The 12,020-nt window shown below is 58.7% G+C and overlaps 2 protein-coding genes across 2 annotated transcripts; both read left to right on the top strand.

Annotated features, from left to right (window-relative positions):
- Positions 1-1,236: 1,236 nt before the first annotated feature.
- Positions 1,237-1,768, top strand: PYY (peptide YY; the record flags this gene model as incomplete). The annotated part of the gene is made up of 3 exons (XM_082604844.1): positions 1,237-1,424; positions 1,514-1,594; positions 1,744-1,768. 3 exons carry the CDS (start codon positions 1,237-1,239, stop codon positions 1,766-1,768), a joined length of 294 nt encoding a protein of 97 aa, XP_082460970.1.
- A 5,662-nt stretch (positions 1,769-7,430) lies between these two features.
- PPY (pancreatic polypeptide) lies at positions 7,431-8,051 on the top strand (the record flags this gene model as incomplete). Its single annotated transcript, XM_082605441.1, has 3 exons — positions 7,431-7,621; positions 7,798-7,869; positions 8,027-8,051. The coding sequence occupies 3 exons, from the start codon at positions 7,431-7,433 to the stop codon at positions 8,049-8,051; spliced, it is 288 nt and encodes a 95-aa protein (XP_082461567.1).
- Between the last annotated feature and the right edge of the window lie 3,969 nt (positions 8,052-12,020).

Below are 12,020 nucleotides of genomic sequence, written 5' to 3'. Positions count from 1 at the left end.
GCGGCATGTGGGATCTTCCCGGACCAGGGCTCGAACCCACATCCCCTGCATTGGCAGGCAGATTCTTAACCACTGCACCACCAGAGAAGCCCTCACCAACTCTTTAATAGAGAGGAGACACAGAGGGGTGTCCAGAGAGGCCTCTCCTCCAGGACATCATAAACAGCAGTTCAAGAGCCAAGGTTATAGCTCCCATCCCTGCCTCCAGTCGAGAGAGAGTTTTCCCCACAGGTCCTGTCACTCCTTGGGCCCTCCTCCAACATATTCAGAGCAGGGGCTGAAAAGGCTGGCTTTTGGAAGGAGTGGTCGGTCACAGGTCCCACAGGCTGGAAAAAGTGGGTTTGGCTTCCTGCCCCCCTTCTCCCGAGCCCCCACTCCCACCCGTGGACAGGCTAGGAAAGATGGAATCTCAGCCCTGATCCTAGGGGTCATCCCAGGAACCTAGATCCAAATGCTTCACTTCTTCCAAAGGCTAGACCTGCTGTTGGGGGGCTGTAGGGTGAAGATGGGGTTCCGGCTGGGCACCCTATCCAGAGGTACCTTGAGTCCGAGTGTGGGAGCTCCCCCCCTCCCCGGCTCCTTGGAGGTGGAGACATCACGCACGGTCTGGGTGTAAGCTCAGCGATCTGGTGTGGGGTGGAGGGAGGAAGGAAGAAGAGCCCTCCCCCCTCCAGCTCCCCCTCCCTTTCCAGGCCTGGATATAAGCCCCGGAGGGCAAGCCCTGAGCTGAGGAGGCCGCAGCCTGACCTGCAGCAGCCCAGCCCTTGGGACTCCTCTCGCCTTCCATCTCCTGATCATCTCTGCCTCTGGAGCTGTCGCTGTGAGTGGCCTGGGACCCAGGAACGGTCTGGTGCTGGGGATCCCGGGCTATCTGGTGGGGAAACTGAGGCTAGGATGGGGGAAACTGGCACTGAGTGGCGGGAAGCTGGATTGGAAGGGGGCCAGCCGACGTGGGAAGGAGAGAGGCGGGGGAGCCCCCACTGCCAGCATAGGCTTCTTCCTCCATCTACCCTTCTGGGTAACACGGGTGGAGGCAGGCAGGGCTTATGCCCCTCTGACAGATGAGGAGACTGAGGCCAGAGACGGTGCAGTGCCTGAGAACACAGAGCGAGCAGGTGGCTGACCCTTGGTCGGGTACCAGCCCCAGACAGGCCGCTGGAGCGTGGGCCCCACGGCAGCCTCAGCCTCCTGCCTCCGGGGTAGAGGCTCGGGCTGACTCCAGTGCCCCGTCTCCAGATGGTGACGGTGCGCAGGCCGTGGCCCGCCACGGCCACAGTGCTGCTGGCCCTGCTCTTCTGCCTGGGGGCGCTGGTCGACGCCTACCCCGCCAAGCCCGAGGCTCCCGGCGCACTCGCCTCGCCGGAGGAGCTGAAGCGCTACTACCTGTCTCTGCGCCACTACCTCAACCTGGTCACTCGGCAGCGGTGAGCTCTTGCGCGGGGTGGGCGGGGCGGGGTCGCCACTAGGGGCGCGGCCGGGCCTGACCCCGCCCACCTCTGGCCCCGCCCCGCAGATATGGGAAACGTGACATCTCGGAAGCTCTCCTCTCCAAACTGCTCTTCCCGGATCTCGAGGACCGACCCGTCAAGTCGCGGTAAACGCGCCCCGCCACACGCCCCGTCTCCTGGAGCGTGGCCTGGTCCTACGGCCACCCTGGCACCGCCACCTAGTACTGTCCCCAAGTCTCGCCTCCCCAGATCCGACGCCGGGCTCCGTGTGATTCTTTTCCTTTCCCTCCTACAGGCCAGAAGGCGCCTACCTGTGGTGAAGACCCCCAAGGCCTCCTGAGAGATACGCTGATTCACCAACCGCGTTTGCATGTTTGCTCCTAACCCCGGGACCTGGATTCCTCTCCCGCTTGCTGCGTCTGGGGAGGGTTCGGGGTGGGGTCCTCATTCCATTTCTCGGTACCCCCGCCCCTGGGCTGGAGGGCTGTGTGTGGTCCTTCCTCGATCCCTAAATAAAGAGCAAATTTCACTGACATGGAAAGTGTGCGTTTCTATTTCCTTTCCCTTCTCCTTCGTGGAGGTGGCATCCAGGTGGGAGTGGAGGGTGGAGACGAGAGAGCTGGGAGGATAGAAGATGGCACGTGAGACAAAAGGCGCCCCAGGCCAGGACTGGGGTGGAGTGGGGGGGGGGCTCTCTCTGATCCCAGCTTAGAGAAAACGCTGCCACGCGGGGAGTGGATAGCATCCAGACTAGGGTCCTCTGGAACTCTCTAGTCCGGTGGGGTGGGGACAGGTTGGAAGTTCTTCAAAAGGGGTAGAAAGGAGCAGCGAGAATTGCTGCTGAAGGGTGAAAAGTGTGGAAAGGAGCATGCTAGGCAGCCCAGCAGAGCAGGTGGTGGAGACAGAGTTGCCCCCATCCCCCAGAGATGAAGGTGGTTGGGAGCGTGGGCTTGACACCAACACCCCGGTTACCCCGAGGAGGTGTATTACTAACCCCCCCGGGCTGTAGTGGCTGGGGGTGGAGATGGGACCCAAGATGGGGCTGTGGAGGGAGAGTTATTTGGGGGGTGAGGTGTGTGTGTGTGCTGGGGGAAGGAGTCATTTCTAACACCTCCGTTCCCTGGGCAGGAGGGGCGATGGGACTGTGGAGGCTGTCCTCTCTCTCAGCAGCCACCCTCCCCTTTCTGAATTTACATCCAATAGATAAGTCACTAACCATGCCCTCCTTGTGACAAGGCCATGACAAGGATACCCTCATTAGGTGGCTCTGGGAGGGGACCCTCAAGCTGGCTCTGCCATCGTTGCAGAAGAGACCCCTGCTCAGACACAACCTGCCTTGGGGCCCCTGGGGCTCTAACACCTCCCCTCCCCTGCGCTGCCCTCGGCCTCCCTGAAGGTAGGGCAGAAGGGTGAGCTGAAAGCAGGTCCAGAACCTGGTCAGGTCACAGGCTGTGTGGACTCTAATGCTCTAAGCCCTTGCCTGTAGATCCCTTTCCCTCTCTTCAGTCTGGAGATCAGCTTCAGGGTAGTGGCTACCTCATCCCAGAAGCCTTTCTTGATTGCTTGGGGGTGGAGTTAGTTCATTTCTCTGGTTTCCTCTCCCCACAGTATTGCCATTATCTGAGACCCACTTCCCATCACGATTCCCCCTGCCTTCTCTCCTCTACTCTATCCCTTCCCCCTCCCACCCCGCGCCCCAGGAGAGGTGGGATGGGAGCACGCAATGGCTGCCACAAGCTTTGGCTCATTTTGTGGTTGGAGAAGTGAGAGGATGTGAATCTGTGTTGGTGTCCATGGTCCCCTGTCTGTTGGTCTGCTTGGGAGAGCCGTGGTCAGTTTGAGGCTAATAGAAGAGAACCCTGGTATAAATTATATGACCACAGACAATTTTTGCCCAGTTTGACATGGCTGGTTCAACATCAGTGACGTGGGTTTGTCGCACGTCCACTGGGGGGAGTGTTGAGAGGTGGTTAATCCACTGCTGATCAAACCCAACCAGTGTTGGAGCTGGAGGGAAGCTTAGATGTAACATTAATGACGACAATATAAATAGCTACTTTTTTTTTTTAAGTGCTTACTGGGAATTCCCTGGTGGTCCAGTGGTTAGGACTCGGTGCTTTCACTGCAGGGGCCCAGGTTCGAATCCTGGTCATGGAACTAAGATCCTGCAAGCTGCGCAGGTGGCCAAAAAAAAAAAAAAAAAAAAAAGCACTTACTTATGTGCTAGACACTGAGCCGTTTGTTTTACATACATTATATTGCCAGGGTATTGATCTGGCTTTTAAAATAGAGACAGAATTAAAAATGGCTTAAACAAGAAAGAAGTTTCTTTTTCTCCTACATAAAATAAGAGTGGCATCTGGGGAGTTGGCAGCTCTGCTTCATGGGGGCATCCAACATCCCAGGTTTCTATTCTGAGGCTTCCCCACGCCCTCATCTACACGACTGAATACGGCCCACCATCACCGCATCCATGTTCTAGCCACTGGGAAGGGAGGGAAGGAGAAAGAGGAGGTGCGCTCGTTACTACGCTGCGTAACAAGTTATCCTATAACTTAGTGGCTTAAATAACCGCTGTATTTCACTCATGATTTTGTGTGTCAGGACTGGGAAGGGCTTGACTAGGCAGTCCCTTGGAGCCTCTCATGCAGTGGCTGTCAGAGGTTGGCTGGGTCTGGCAGGTGCTGCTGGCTGTCGTCTGGGATCCCAGCCCGGCAGCTACATGTGGCCTCTGCAGCATCATGTCTTGGGGTAGTTGGACTCACACGGTAGCTGGTTTCCCCCAGAATGAATGCTCCAAGAGAACCAGAGGGTGGCTACATTGCCGTATTAGTTTGCTAAGGCTGCTGTAACAAACTGGGTGGTTTAACAACAGTTCTGGAGGCCAGAAGTCTGAAATCAAGGTGTTTGGCAGGGTTGGTTCCTTCTGAGGGCTGTGAGGGAAGGATCTGTTCCAGGCCTCTCTCTTTGGTTTCTAGATGGGTGTCTTCACTCTGTGTCTCTTCACATCATTTTCCCTCTATGTGTGTCCGCTTCTGTGTCCAAATTTCCCTTTTTTTTTTTTTTTGCGGTACGCGGGCCTCTCACTGTTGTGGCCTCTCCTGCTGCGGAGTACAGGCTCTGGACGTGCAGGCTCAGCGGCCATGGCTCACGGGCCCAGCCACTCCGTGGCATGTGGGATCTTCCCGGACCGGGGCACGAACCCGTGTCCCCTGCATTGGCAGGCAGACTCTCAACCACTGCGCCACCAGGGAAGCCCGGCCATATGGTTTAGAAAGCACATCCACTACCCCTTCCTCCTCAGTTGTCACAACATCCTTGAGAGGACCCAGAAGAGGAATCACTTGTTTGCAAAGGCGAAAAACGAAAGCTGTAGGTTCAGCTGACATTATAGAGTAACTGTCATTTCTTAGGCACTGACAAAGTTATGACAAAGCTATGTCCCCTCTGTGGCCAAAACTATGGATGGCCCCAGCTCTTGAGTCAATCCCCAGGTCTACCATCTGTCTGCAGGGGTTGGGAGCTGGCCGGGGTGGCGGCCAGAACCGTCCCACAGCACTACGGTCCTGTGGGAGACCAGACCTGTTGAATTAGGGCTGGAGCCTGGCGCCCCCTGGTGGCAGCCTGCAGCCTCTGCTGGTTTCACCAGAGGCCCTCCTGGGACCAGACACTAATTCACCCTTGTTTTACCAAGTGGGATCCCGAGGCCAGAGAAGGGCCAGGGCTAGCGGAGACCGAACGACCTCCATATCTGCTTTGCAGAATGTAAGTTGTTGTTGGGTGAAGCATTATTCTTCTTGTTGTCAGAAGTCAGAACTGAGAGGAACAAGACAGAACACTGGTGTTTCCTGAGGCTTCCTTAATCCTCAGTATCTTGAGGAAAAGCAAAGCTCAGATCCCTGCAGCATCACCTCCAGTCCTTACCGCCCCCCCCCCCAATCCTCTCCTGACACACTCTTTTGGTGTCCTGATCTGGGACAGCAGAACCTCAGGGGCGAGAAGTTCTTTGCTCCCTACTCAGGCGTCACTGAGTTATTCAGACAGTCACTTGTGCTCCTTGGCCTGAGCTGGGGAGGGGGCAGGGGGCTGGGGAAGGGAGGCTGAGCAGGGGAGACTCAGAGGCTCCTGGGGGTGGGGCGCTGCTGGTACTGGTGGGGTTGGGAATCTAAGCCAGAACTTGAGTCCTGGACAGCTGTGTGATCTTGGGCTAGTGTCTTCGCCTCTGTGAGCCTCATGTTTCTCAGCCCCAAATCAGGAAATTATAGCAATATTTTAACAGCCCTATTTAGAAGAGTCCAGATTTTGGAGTTAGACTTTGTTTCAAACCCTGTATCTCCCACTGACTAGTTATGTGGCCTGAGGCTAGTTACTTAATGTCTCTGAGACTTAGTTTCTGAATCTGTAAAATGGGTTGTTGAAGGAACTCACTGAGGTGACTGAGCTGGGAACACTTTGGAAGATGCAAGGCTTTCCAAATGATGCTGGTTTTTAACACTTCCCTGGAATGGGGGTGCTGGGAAATGGCTACCAGATATTGGCACCCCCCACCCCCACCCCGGGGCACATCAGTTCTCTTTCTGCATCCTATACACCAGCCAGGGAGAGCGTTTCTCCCTGCCTGGGTCCCCACCCCTTTCCGCATTCCCTGGTTACCTGAAGCATCTCCCCCGTTCCCATCTTGCTCTAATCACAAGCTGGAAAGGAAGTCCTGAGTCTCCAGCCTTCATCCCTGGAGTCTCTGAGCCACAGCCTCAGTCTTCTGCCCTGAGGGAATCTGTTTGAGGATTTGGGTTAGTCCTTGGGAGGCAGGTGGAGCTGTTCCCAGGCCTGTAATCAGAAGCTTCCAGTTATCCTGAGGTCCCAGAACCCCGTCCTTCTTGAACTAAGCCTGCTCTGGTACCCGCAGGCAGAGAGGGGCCTACAGGAGACTGACTGTGGTCCATAACTTTTACCCGTTATGTTGCTAGTGTGGCACCCATGACACTTCCCCGTTCCCCTCCTGTACCTGGTCCTAGCGCTGGCGTTGTGGGCACCCGGGAGACCGGAGACGGTGGGAGGAGGGGGTGAGGGCTGGGGAGTGAGAGAGGCTGACAGGAGGCGGGGACTCTGGGGGGCTGAGGACTATAAAAGGGCCATGGCCAAGGGCAGGGGTATCCATCTGGCCTGAGGCAGGCACCCGCTTGGTCCAGCACCCGCTCCCTCAGGATTCAGGGTAAGTGGGCTCAGCCTGTCCTGAGCTCGGGGTCAGGGGGCTCCGAGGGGCTCGGGCTGGGATGTGGGGAAGGAGCCGGTGCCTTGCAGGGCTGGGGGCCTCCGGAGGCCTGAGGTCCTACGTGGGTCCGGCTCTACATCTGGACAAATCCAGCACCCTGGAAGAGCAGCCTGCTGCTGACTAGAAGACTGCAAATGTGTGGGGGGCAGGGGATGGTGGCTGTGAACACAAATCCACGCGTGTGGCCGGCCTCTTGCTCACAGCGACAGGGGCTGTGGTGTCCTCCCCAGGACCCGCATCAGCATGTCTACTCCTGGAGGGGAGGCTGGGGAGGGTGGGAGGGCAGCACACCAACAGGCAATGGATTCCTGCCCTTTGGTTCACAAGTTCATTCTGTGTGCCCCCAGCGTGCAGGGGAGCAGGCGTGCCCCTACTTCCCAGCAGCCCCTCCGCTCCAACTCCCTCCCCGCACCTGCCTCTTCAGAGCCACCAGGCCCTGGAGGTCATGAGTCCTGTGACTCCTGCCCCACGGCCCCACCTTCTCTGCTACACTTTTCTGCTCTGCCCGGGCCCTGGCTGAGCTCCGCCTGCTGCCCTGCTCCTGAGAGGGGCCGTCGCGCTCTCCAGGGCAGGCTCTAGGAGGAGGGGTGGTCAGGTCCGAGTAGCCCTTTGCACTTTGTCCCAGACTTGGAGAAATGGGTGGCGGGCTCGGGGCTGGGCAGGTGGGCTCCGTGCTGCCTCTGTGTCCCTGCTCCTTCCTTGCTCCTCAGATGGCCGTCGCCCGCCGCTGCCTCTTCCTGCTGCTCCTGTCCGCGGGCGTGGCTCTGCTGCTGCAGCCACCACTGGGTGCCCGGGGGGCCCCGCTGGAGCCAGTATACCCGGGGGACAACGCCACGCCGGAGCAGATGGCCCAGTACGCAGCTGAGCTCCGCAGATACATCAACATGTTGACCAGGCCCAGGTGTGTGCGAGAGAGGGCGAGAGACCCCAGCCCTAGACCCTTTCACGCTCTTGGGAAAACAGAGCGTCTCTACTGATCTGGCCTGGGCCCCTGTGCCGCGGGCAGGGTGGTGCCCAGGGGTAGGCACGAGGCAGGTGAGCTGCACCTCAGCACAGCGCTGGCCTCTCCCCTCCCAGGTATGGGAAAAGAGACAAAGAAGGCGCACTGGACTTCTCGGAGTGTGGCTCCCCCCACGCAGCTGCTCCCAGGTGGGCTTGGTTCTCTGTCCTGTGTGTCCAGCTGCCTGGGGCGGAAACGGGGGTGTGTGTCGGGGTGGGGAGAACAGGGGCCTAGGGCTGGCCTGAAGTGTCCCGAGGGCACGAGGACTACCCACTCATGCTGACATGCTCTGCCCTCTCCTCACAGGCAGCTCAGCCCGAGGGACTCGTAAAGCCACCTCCTGCCCCTCTGACTCCAGGGCAGTGCCGGCCCAGCTTGCCCTCCCGGACCCTTGGCTCTGGCCGCAGCTTGCTCCCTGCTCCCATGCAGGCTAAATAAAGCACATCAAAGTCATAGCCTCACTCTGTGTCTCTGGGGACCCCAGGTCGGGGCAGGAGCAGGCCAAATGCACAGGAAGAAAGGGGGAGGCAAGGGGGAGGAGAAGGGAAACAAGGGTGTATGAATGATCCAGAACGTCTGTTGGGTCATCAGAGCCATCCAGCTCACCCTCTCCACTTCACAGAGGGGCAAATTGTGGGCCAAGGGGAGGCAGGACTCCCCCAAGTTCATTCAGCAAGTCAGTGAAGCTTGAATCATCCCATTTCAGCATCCCTAGACCCTCCTGATCATTGGCTTGATGACAGCCCTGCCCCCAAATGCACCCCCATCAATGCTTTCCTATAGCCTAGGCAGTAGGTGAAGTGCTCATTTATACTAAAGTGTCCTTGGCACAGGGGCGGGCGCGACAGCCCAGCCCAGAGGAATGACGGGTTAAGACAGTCACCGGCTACAGCTGTGGCATTGGAGCTGCCCTCCTCTGGGCAGTCAGAGGTGTGTCACTGTGCGTGTTTGGTCCAAGGGCGCCCCCTCCTCACGGCACGGTGCCCAGCAGAAGCACGGCCGGAGGAGGGGGACAGTGGTGGGGAGGGGTCTGGAGATGGTGTCACGTGAGGTTGTTGGGAAAGGGAGCCTGTGTGTGCCAGGGACATTTAACCCTCTCTGTGACGGGGGAGAAACTGTTATCCTCACTCTACAGAGGAGGAAACCGAGGCTCAGAGAGGTCCAGCAGCTTGTCCAAGGTCCAGCAGCAGATGGCAATCCAATACAGGGGTACAGCATTGGCTTTAGAGTCAGATGAACCTGGGTTAGAATCCAGGATGGGCCATGTTCCCTGTGTGCTTCTGGGCCAGGACATAACCTGAATGATAGGGGTGTAGTGAGCGGGACGTGAAATAATGCATGTACAACATTTAGCATGGCCCTTAACCCAGAAAAGTGCTAGCAGACGGGAGCTTCTGCAGGGCAGACTTGCAGCCAACCAGCTGCTTCCATGAAGCATGGTGGACAGACGAGCAGAGGGATGACCAGTCTTCAAATATATGCAGCTCCAGCTTGCGGAACAGGGTGACGGTTAACTCCACGCGGCTCCAGGAGGGGCTCCGGAAGGCGGGCTTTCCTTGACTAGAAGTTTCATCTTTGAAGAACCAGAAAACTGGAAAGGACTTGCCCTGAGAGGTAGTGAACTCCTAGACATAAGAGCTATTCAAGCAGTCGCAGGAGGGGAGGCCGCAGGAGGAATTCGGCCTTCCAGGGAGGAGGCTGCATTGGCTGAGCGCTCCGGCCACCTCCGGGAGTCCAGTCTGTGGATCGCACACTCCAGCTCTGGGAGGGTGAGGACCCGGATCCTGCCCGGGGAGGCCTGCACTGACAAGGGGTTCCAGTGGCCCTTGCCAACCCTCGCCCTTCTCAGGCATCCTGAATAGGTGGGGATGGGCTGGTGTGTCTGCGACTGGGAGGGAGTGACCTTGTCTCTCTCATTTCCTGGCCTGGGAGCTCCTGTGGATAGGGGACAGTCATGGCAGGGGTAGGGGGAGAAGTGAGAGAATTCAAACCTTCTTGGTTCCTGGAACGGCTCCTTCTGCCTCCCCTACATGTCCTGCCTGACGAGATGGGGCTTGTGGGTTCGGTCGATGAGGGGGTCCACTCTTCTGGGCTCAGCACCTCACACTGACCCCATGGCAACGACACCACAATTGTGGTTCCCCTCAAGTCTTGGCTGTGTCTGGTGTGTGCAAACGACTTGAAAGTGGAACTAGGCCCTAAAAGGCAAAGGGCTGGAGAGGATGCTGCCACTGGGCAAGCACATGGCTCAGGCTGATTCTTACATCCAAGGGGGTGTCTGGGAGGGGGGCTGGTTTCAGCAGGAGAATAGAGCTTGAGTTTGGATGATGGAGCCTTAAGTCCCAGAATCTTCCCTGGCAGCTAAGGGGATGGGTTCTAGGTTGGGAGAGGTGTAGTTACTTCCCAGGAGCAGGAATCGGGACTCTGCTCAGGACATACCTGAGTGTGACAGTTGGATCAGGATGGGGCCCCTGCCCCTGCCCCCAGGGGAGACAGCTTCTCGGGGACAGGCCTGGCTGAGCTCCTGCCCTCTCCCTGCTCTGCTCACAGCCAGAGGGGCTGAGAGGGTCCCCGGGGGTGGGGCGAAGGCAGGACCTTAACACTCTGCACACTGGGGGGCTGCTTGTTCCTGTGCCAACCCTGACCTCCCAGGCTGGCACCAAAGCTGCCTGCTCGGAGCAGAAACTTGGGGGGGGGGTCTGGCTGAAGCTCCTCCTCCGAGGTTGCTGGGACCCACTTCTCTCACCTCTGCTCTCCCGCTTGTTTAGGGCCCCCCCGCCCCCTCCCCCGTAGTGGTGTAAGTGTCTGAGGTGGGGGAAGGCGGATGGGTCGCAGGGAGGAAGCAGGGAAGACCCCACAGCTGAGGTCTTTTTCCTTCTACTGTAGCAGCTCCAGGAACCCCTCTCTCCCCTCCAAGGCCAGGTCCCTTCTTGCCCAGGGCCCACAGAAGTCAAGGAAGCAACAGAGATTCCGTTTCTCTTTATTGTTCTCACCGGGGCCGGGCTGGGCAGGAGTTGGGCCCCTCTCAGAATATAAAGAGGGTCGGTGGGCAGGGAGACTTGAGTTGGCCTTCTGGAAGTCAAAGCCCAGCCTGGAGAAAGAAGTCCCCGGGGCCCTGGATTCCCCCCAGCCCTCAGGGCTTCCTTTCGCTCCCGCCCAACCTACCCCCAGTTCCGAGGACCCTGACTGGTGCCAGCCGAGCCCAGGCTCTCCTACCTGGGGCCCCGGGAGGAGGCTGCTGGTCGGGGTTTCGCGGCGTCCCGGGGTGGCGGGTTCGTGGTGTTCTATCGGGGGAGTTTCGTGGCGTTCGCTGGTGGAGTATTCTTGGGGTTGTTCGCGTCATTAGAGTTCTTGGCGTTCTTGGACTTCATGCTGGGGAACGCGTCTTTGCAGAGGCCATGCGGCTGCTCTGCGAGCCCGGTTCCGGGCTGCGATGCGCAGGGAGTGGGGTGGGGTAGGGTTGGGTAGCGGGGGCAGGTGGCGTCTGTTTCCTCCCCTCCCGCTCCCTTCCTCCCTGCCCACCTGCTGTTGAAGAGCTTCTCTATGTACTCGTTCAACTGGCCGAAGTTGGGCAGCCAACGGGCAGCCCTGGGCCTGAGACGCTGCAGCACTTGCACCTCCTCCCCCAACGGCCCCGTCAGGCCTCAGCAGCAGCAGCGCAGGCACAGCAGGGCGAGTGCGCACGCGCAGCGCAGAGCCGACGTCTGGAGCGGGCGGGGCAGAGAGAGGCGGGGCGGTCACGTGACTCCCAGCCCTCCGACGCGTGGCGGGGTGGGCAAGCTGGGGCGCCCGGGCGCTCACACCCAGGGACCCTCAGACTCTGGGACGTAGACAGGTACACTACTGCCATAAGGGACTTCCAGGTGCCCAGGCCGAATGGTGCACACCTGGCCATGCACAGTGATGGGCACAAAGCGCCAGGTAAACGGGGACCCTGGCGGTGGACTGGGAGGCACACCCTGAGATGAACACACCAGGACGCCGTAGAGCCATTGGTCAGCTCCTGAATCTCACTGACTTCCGTGACTCCTTCCTCACCCCACTCTGGCCTCTCCTGCCTCTTGGCTGTTCCTCAACAATGCCAGACATGCCGTTCACTCTGCCTGGAAGCCTTCTTCCAGACATCCGTACGACCAACTTCCTCGCCTCGCCTTCAGGAGTCAGCTCAAAATTCGCCTTCTAAATGGACCCTACTCTGACGCCCCTATTTAACACTGCAACTCATCCCTTCATCTGTTCTACTCCCCCCGCCCCCTCACCGCACCTTCTAACTTACTGTATTTTATGCTTATTTTTTCTT

The sequence above is a fragment of the Mesoplodon mirus genome, assembly GCF_964341445.2.
Source record: "Mesoplodon mirus genome assembly, chromosome: 18".
In the NCBI taxonomy this organism is placed as follows: domain Eukaryota; kingdom Metazoa; phylum Chordata; class Mammalia; order Artiodactyla; family Ziphiidae; genus Mesoplodon; species Mesoplodon mirus.
This window is presented reverse-complemented; position numbering and strand designations above follow the sequence as displayed.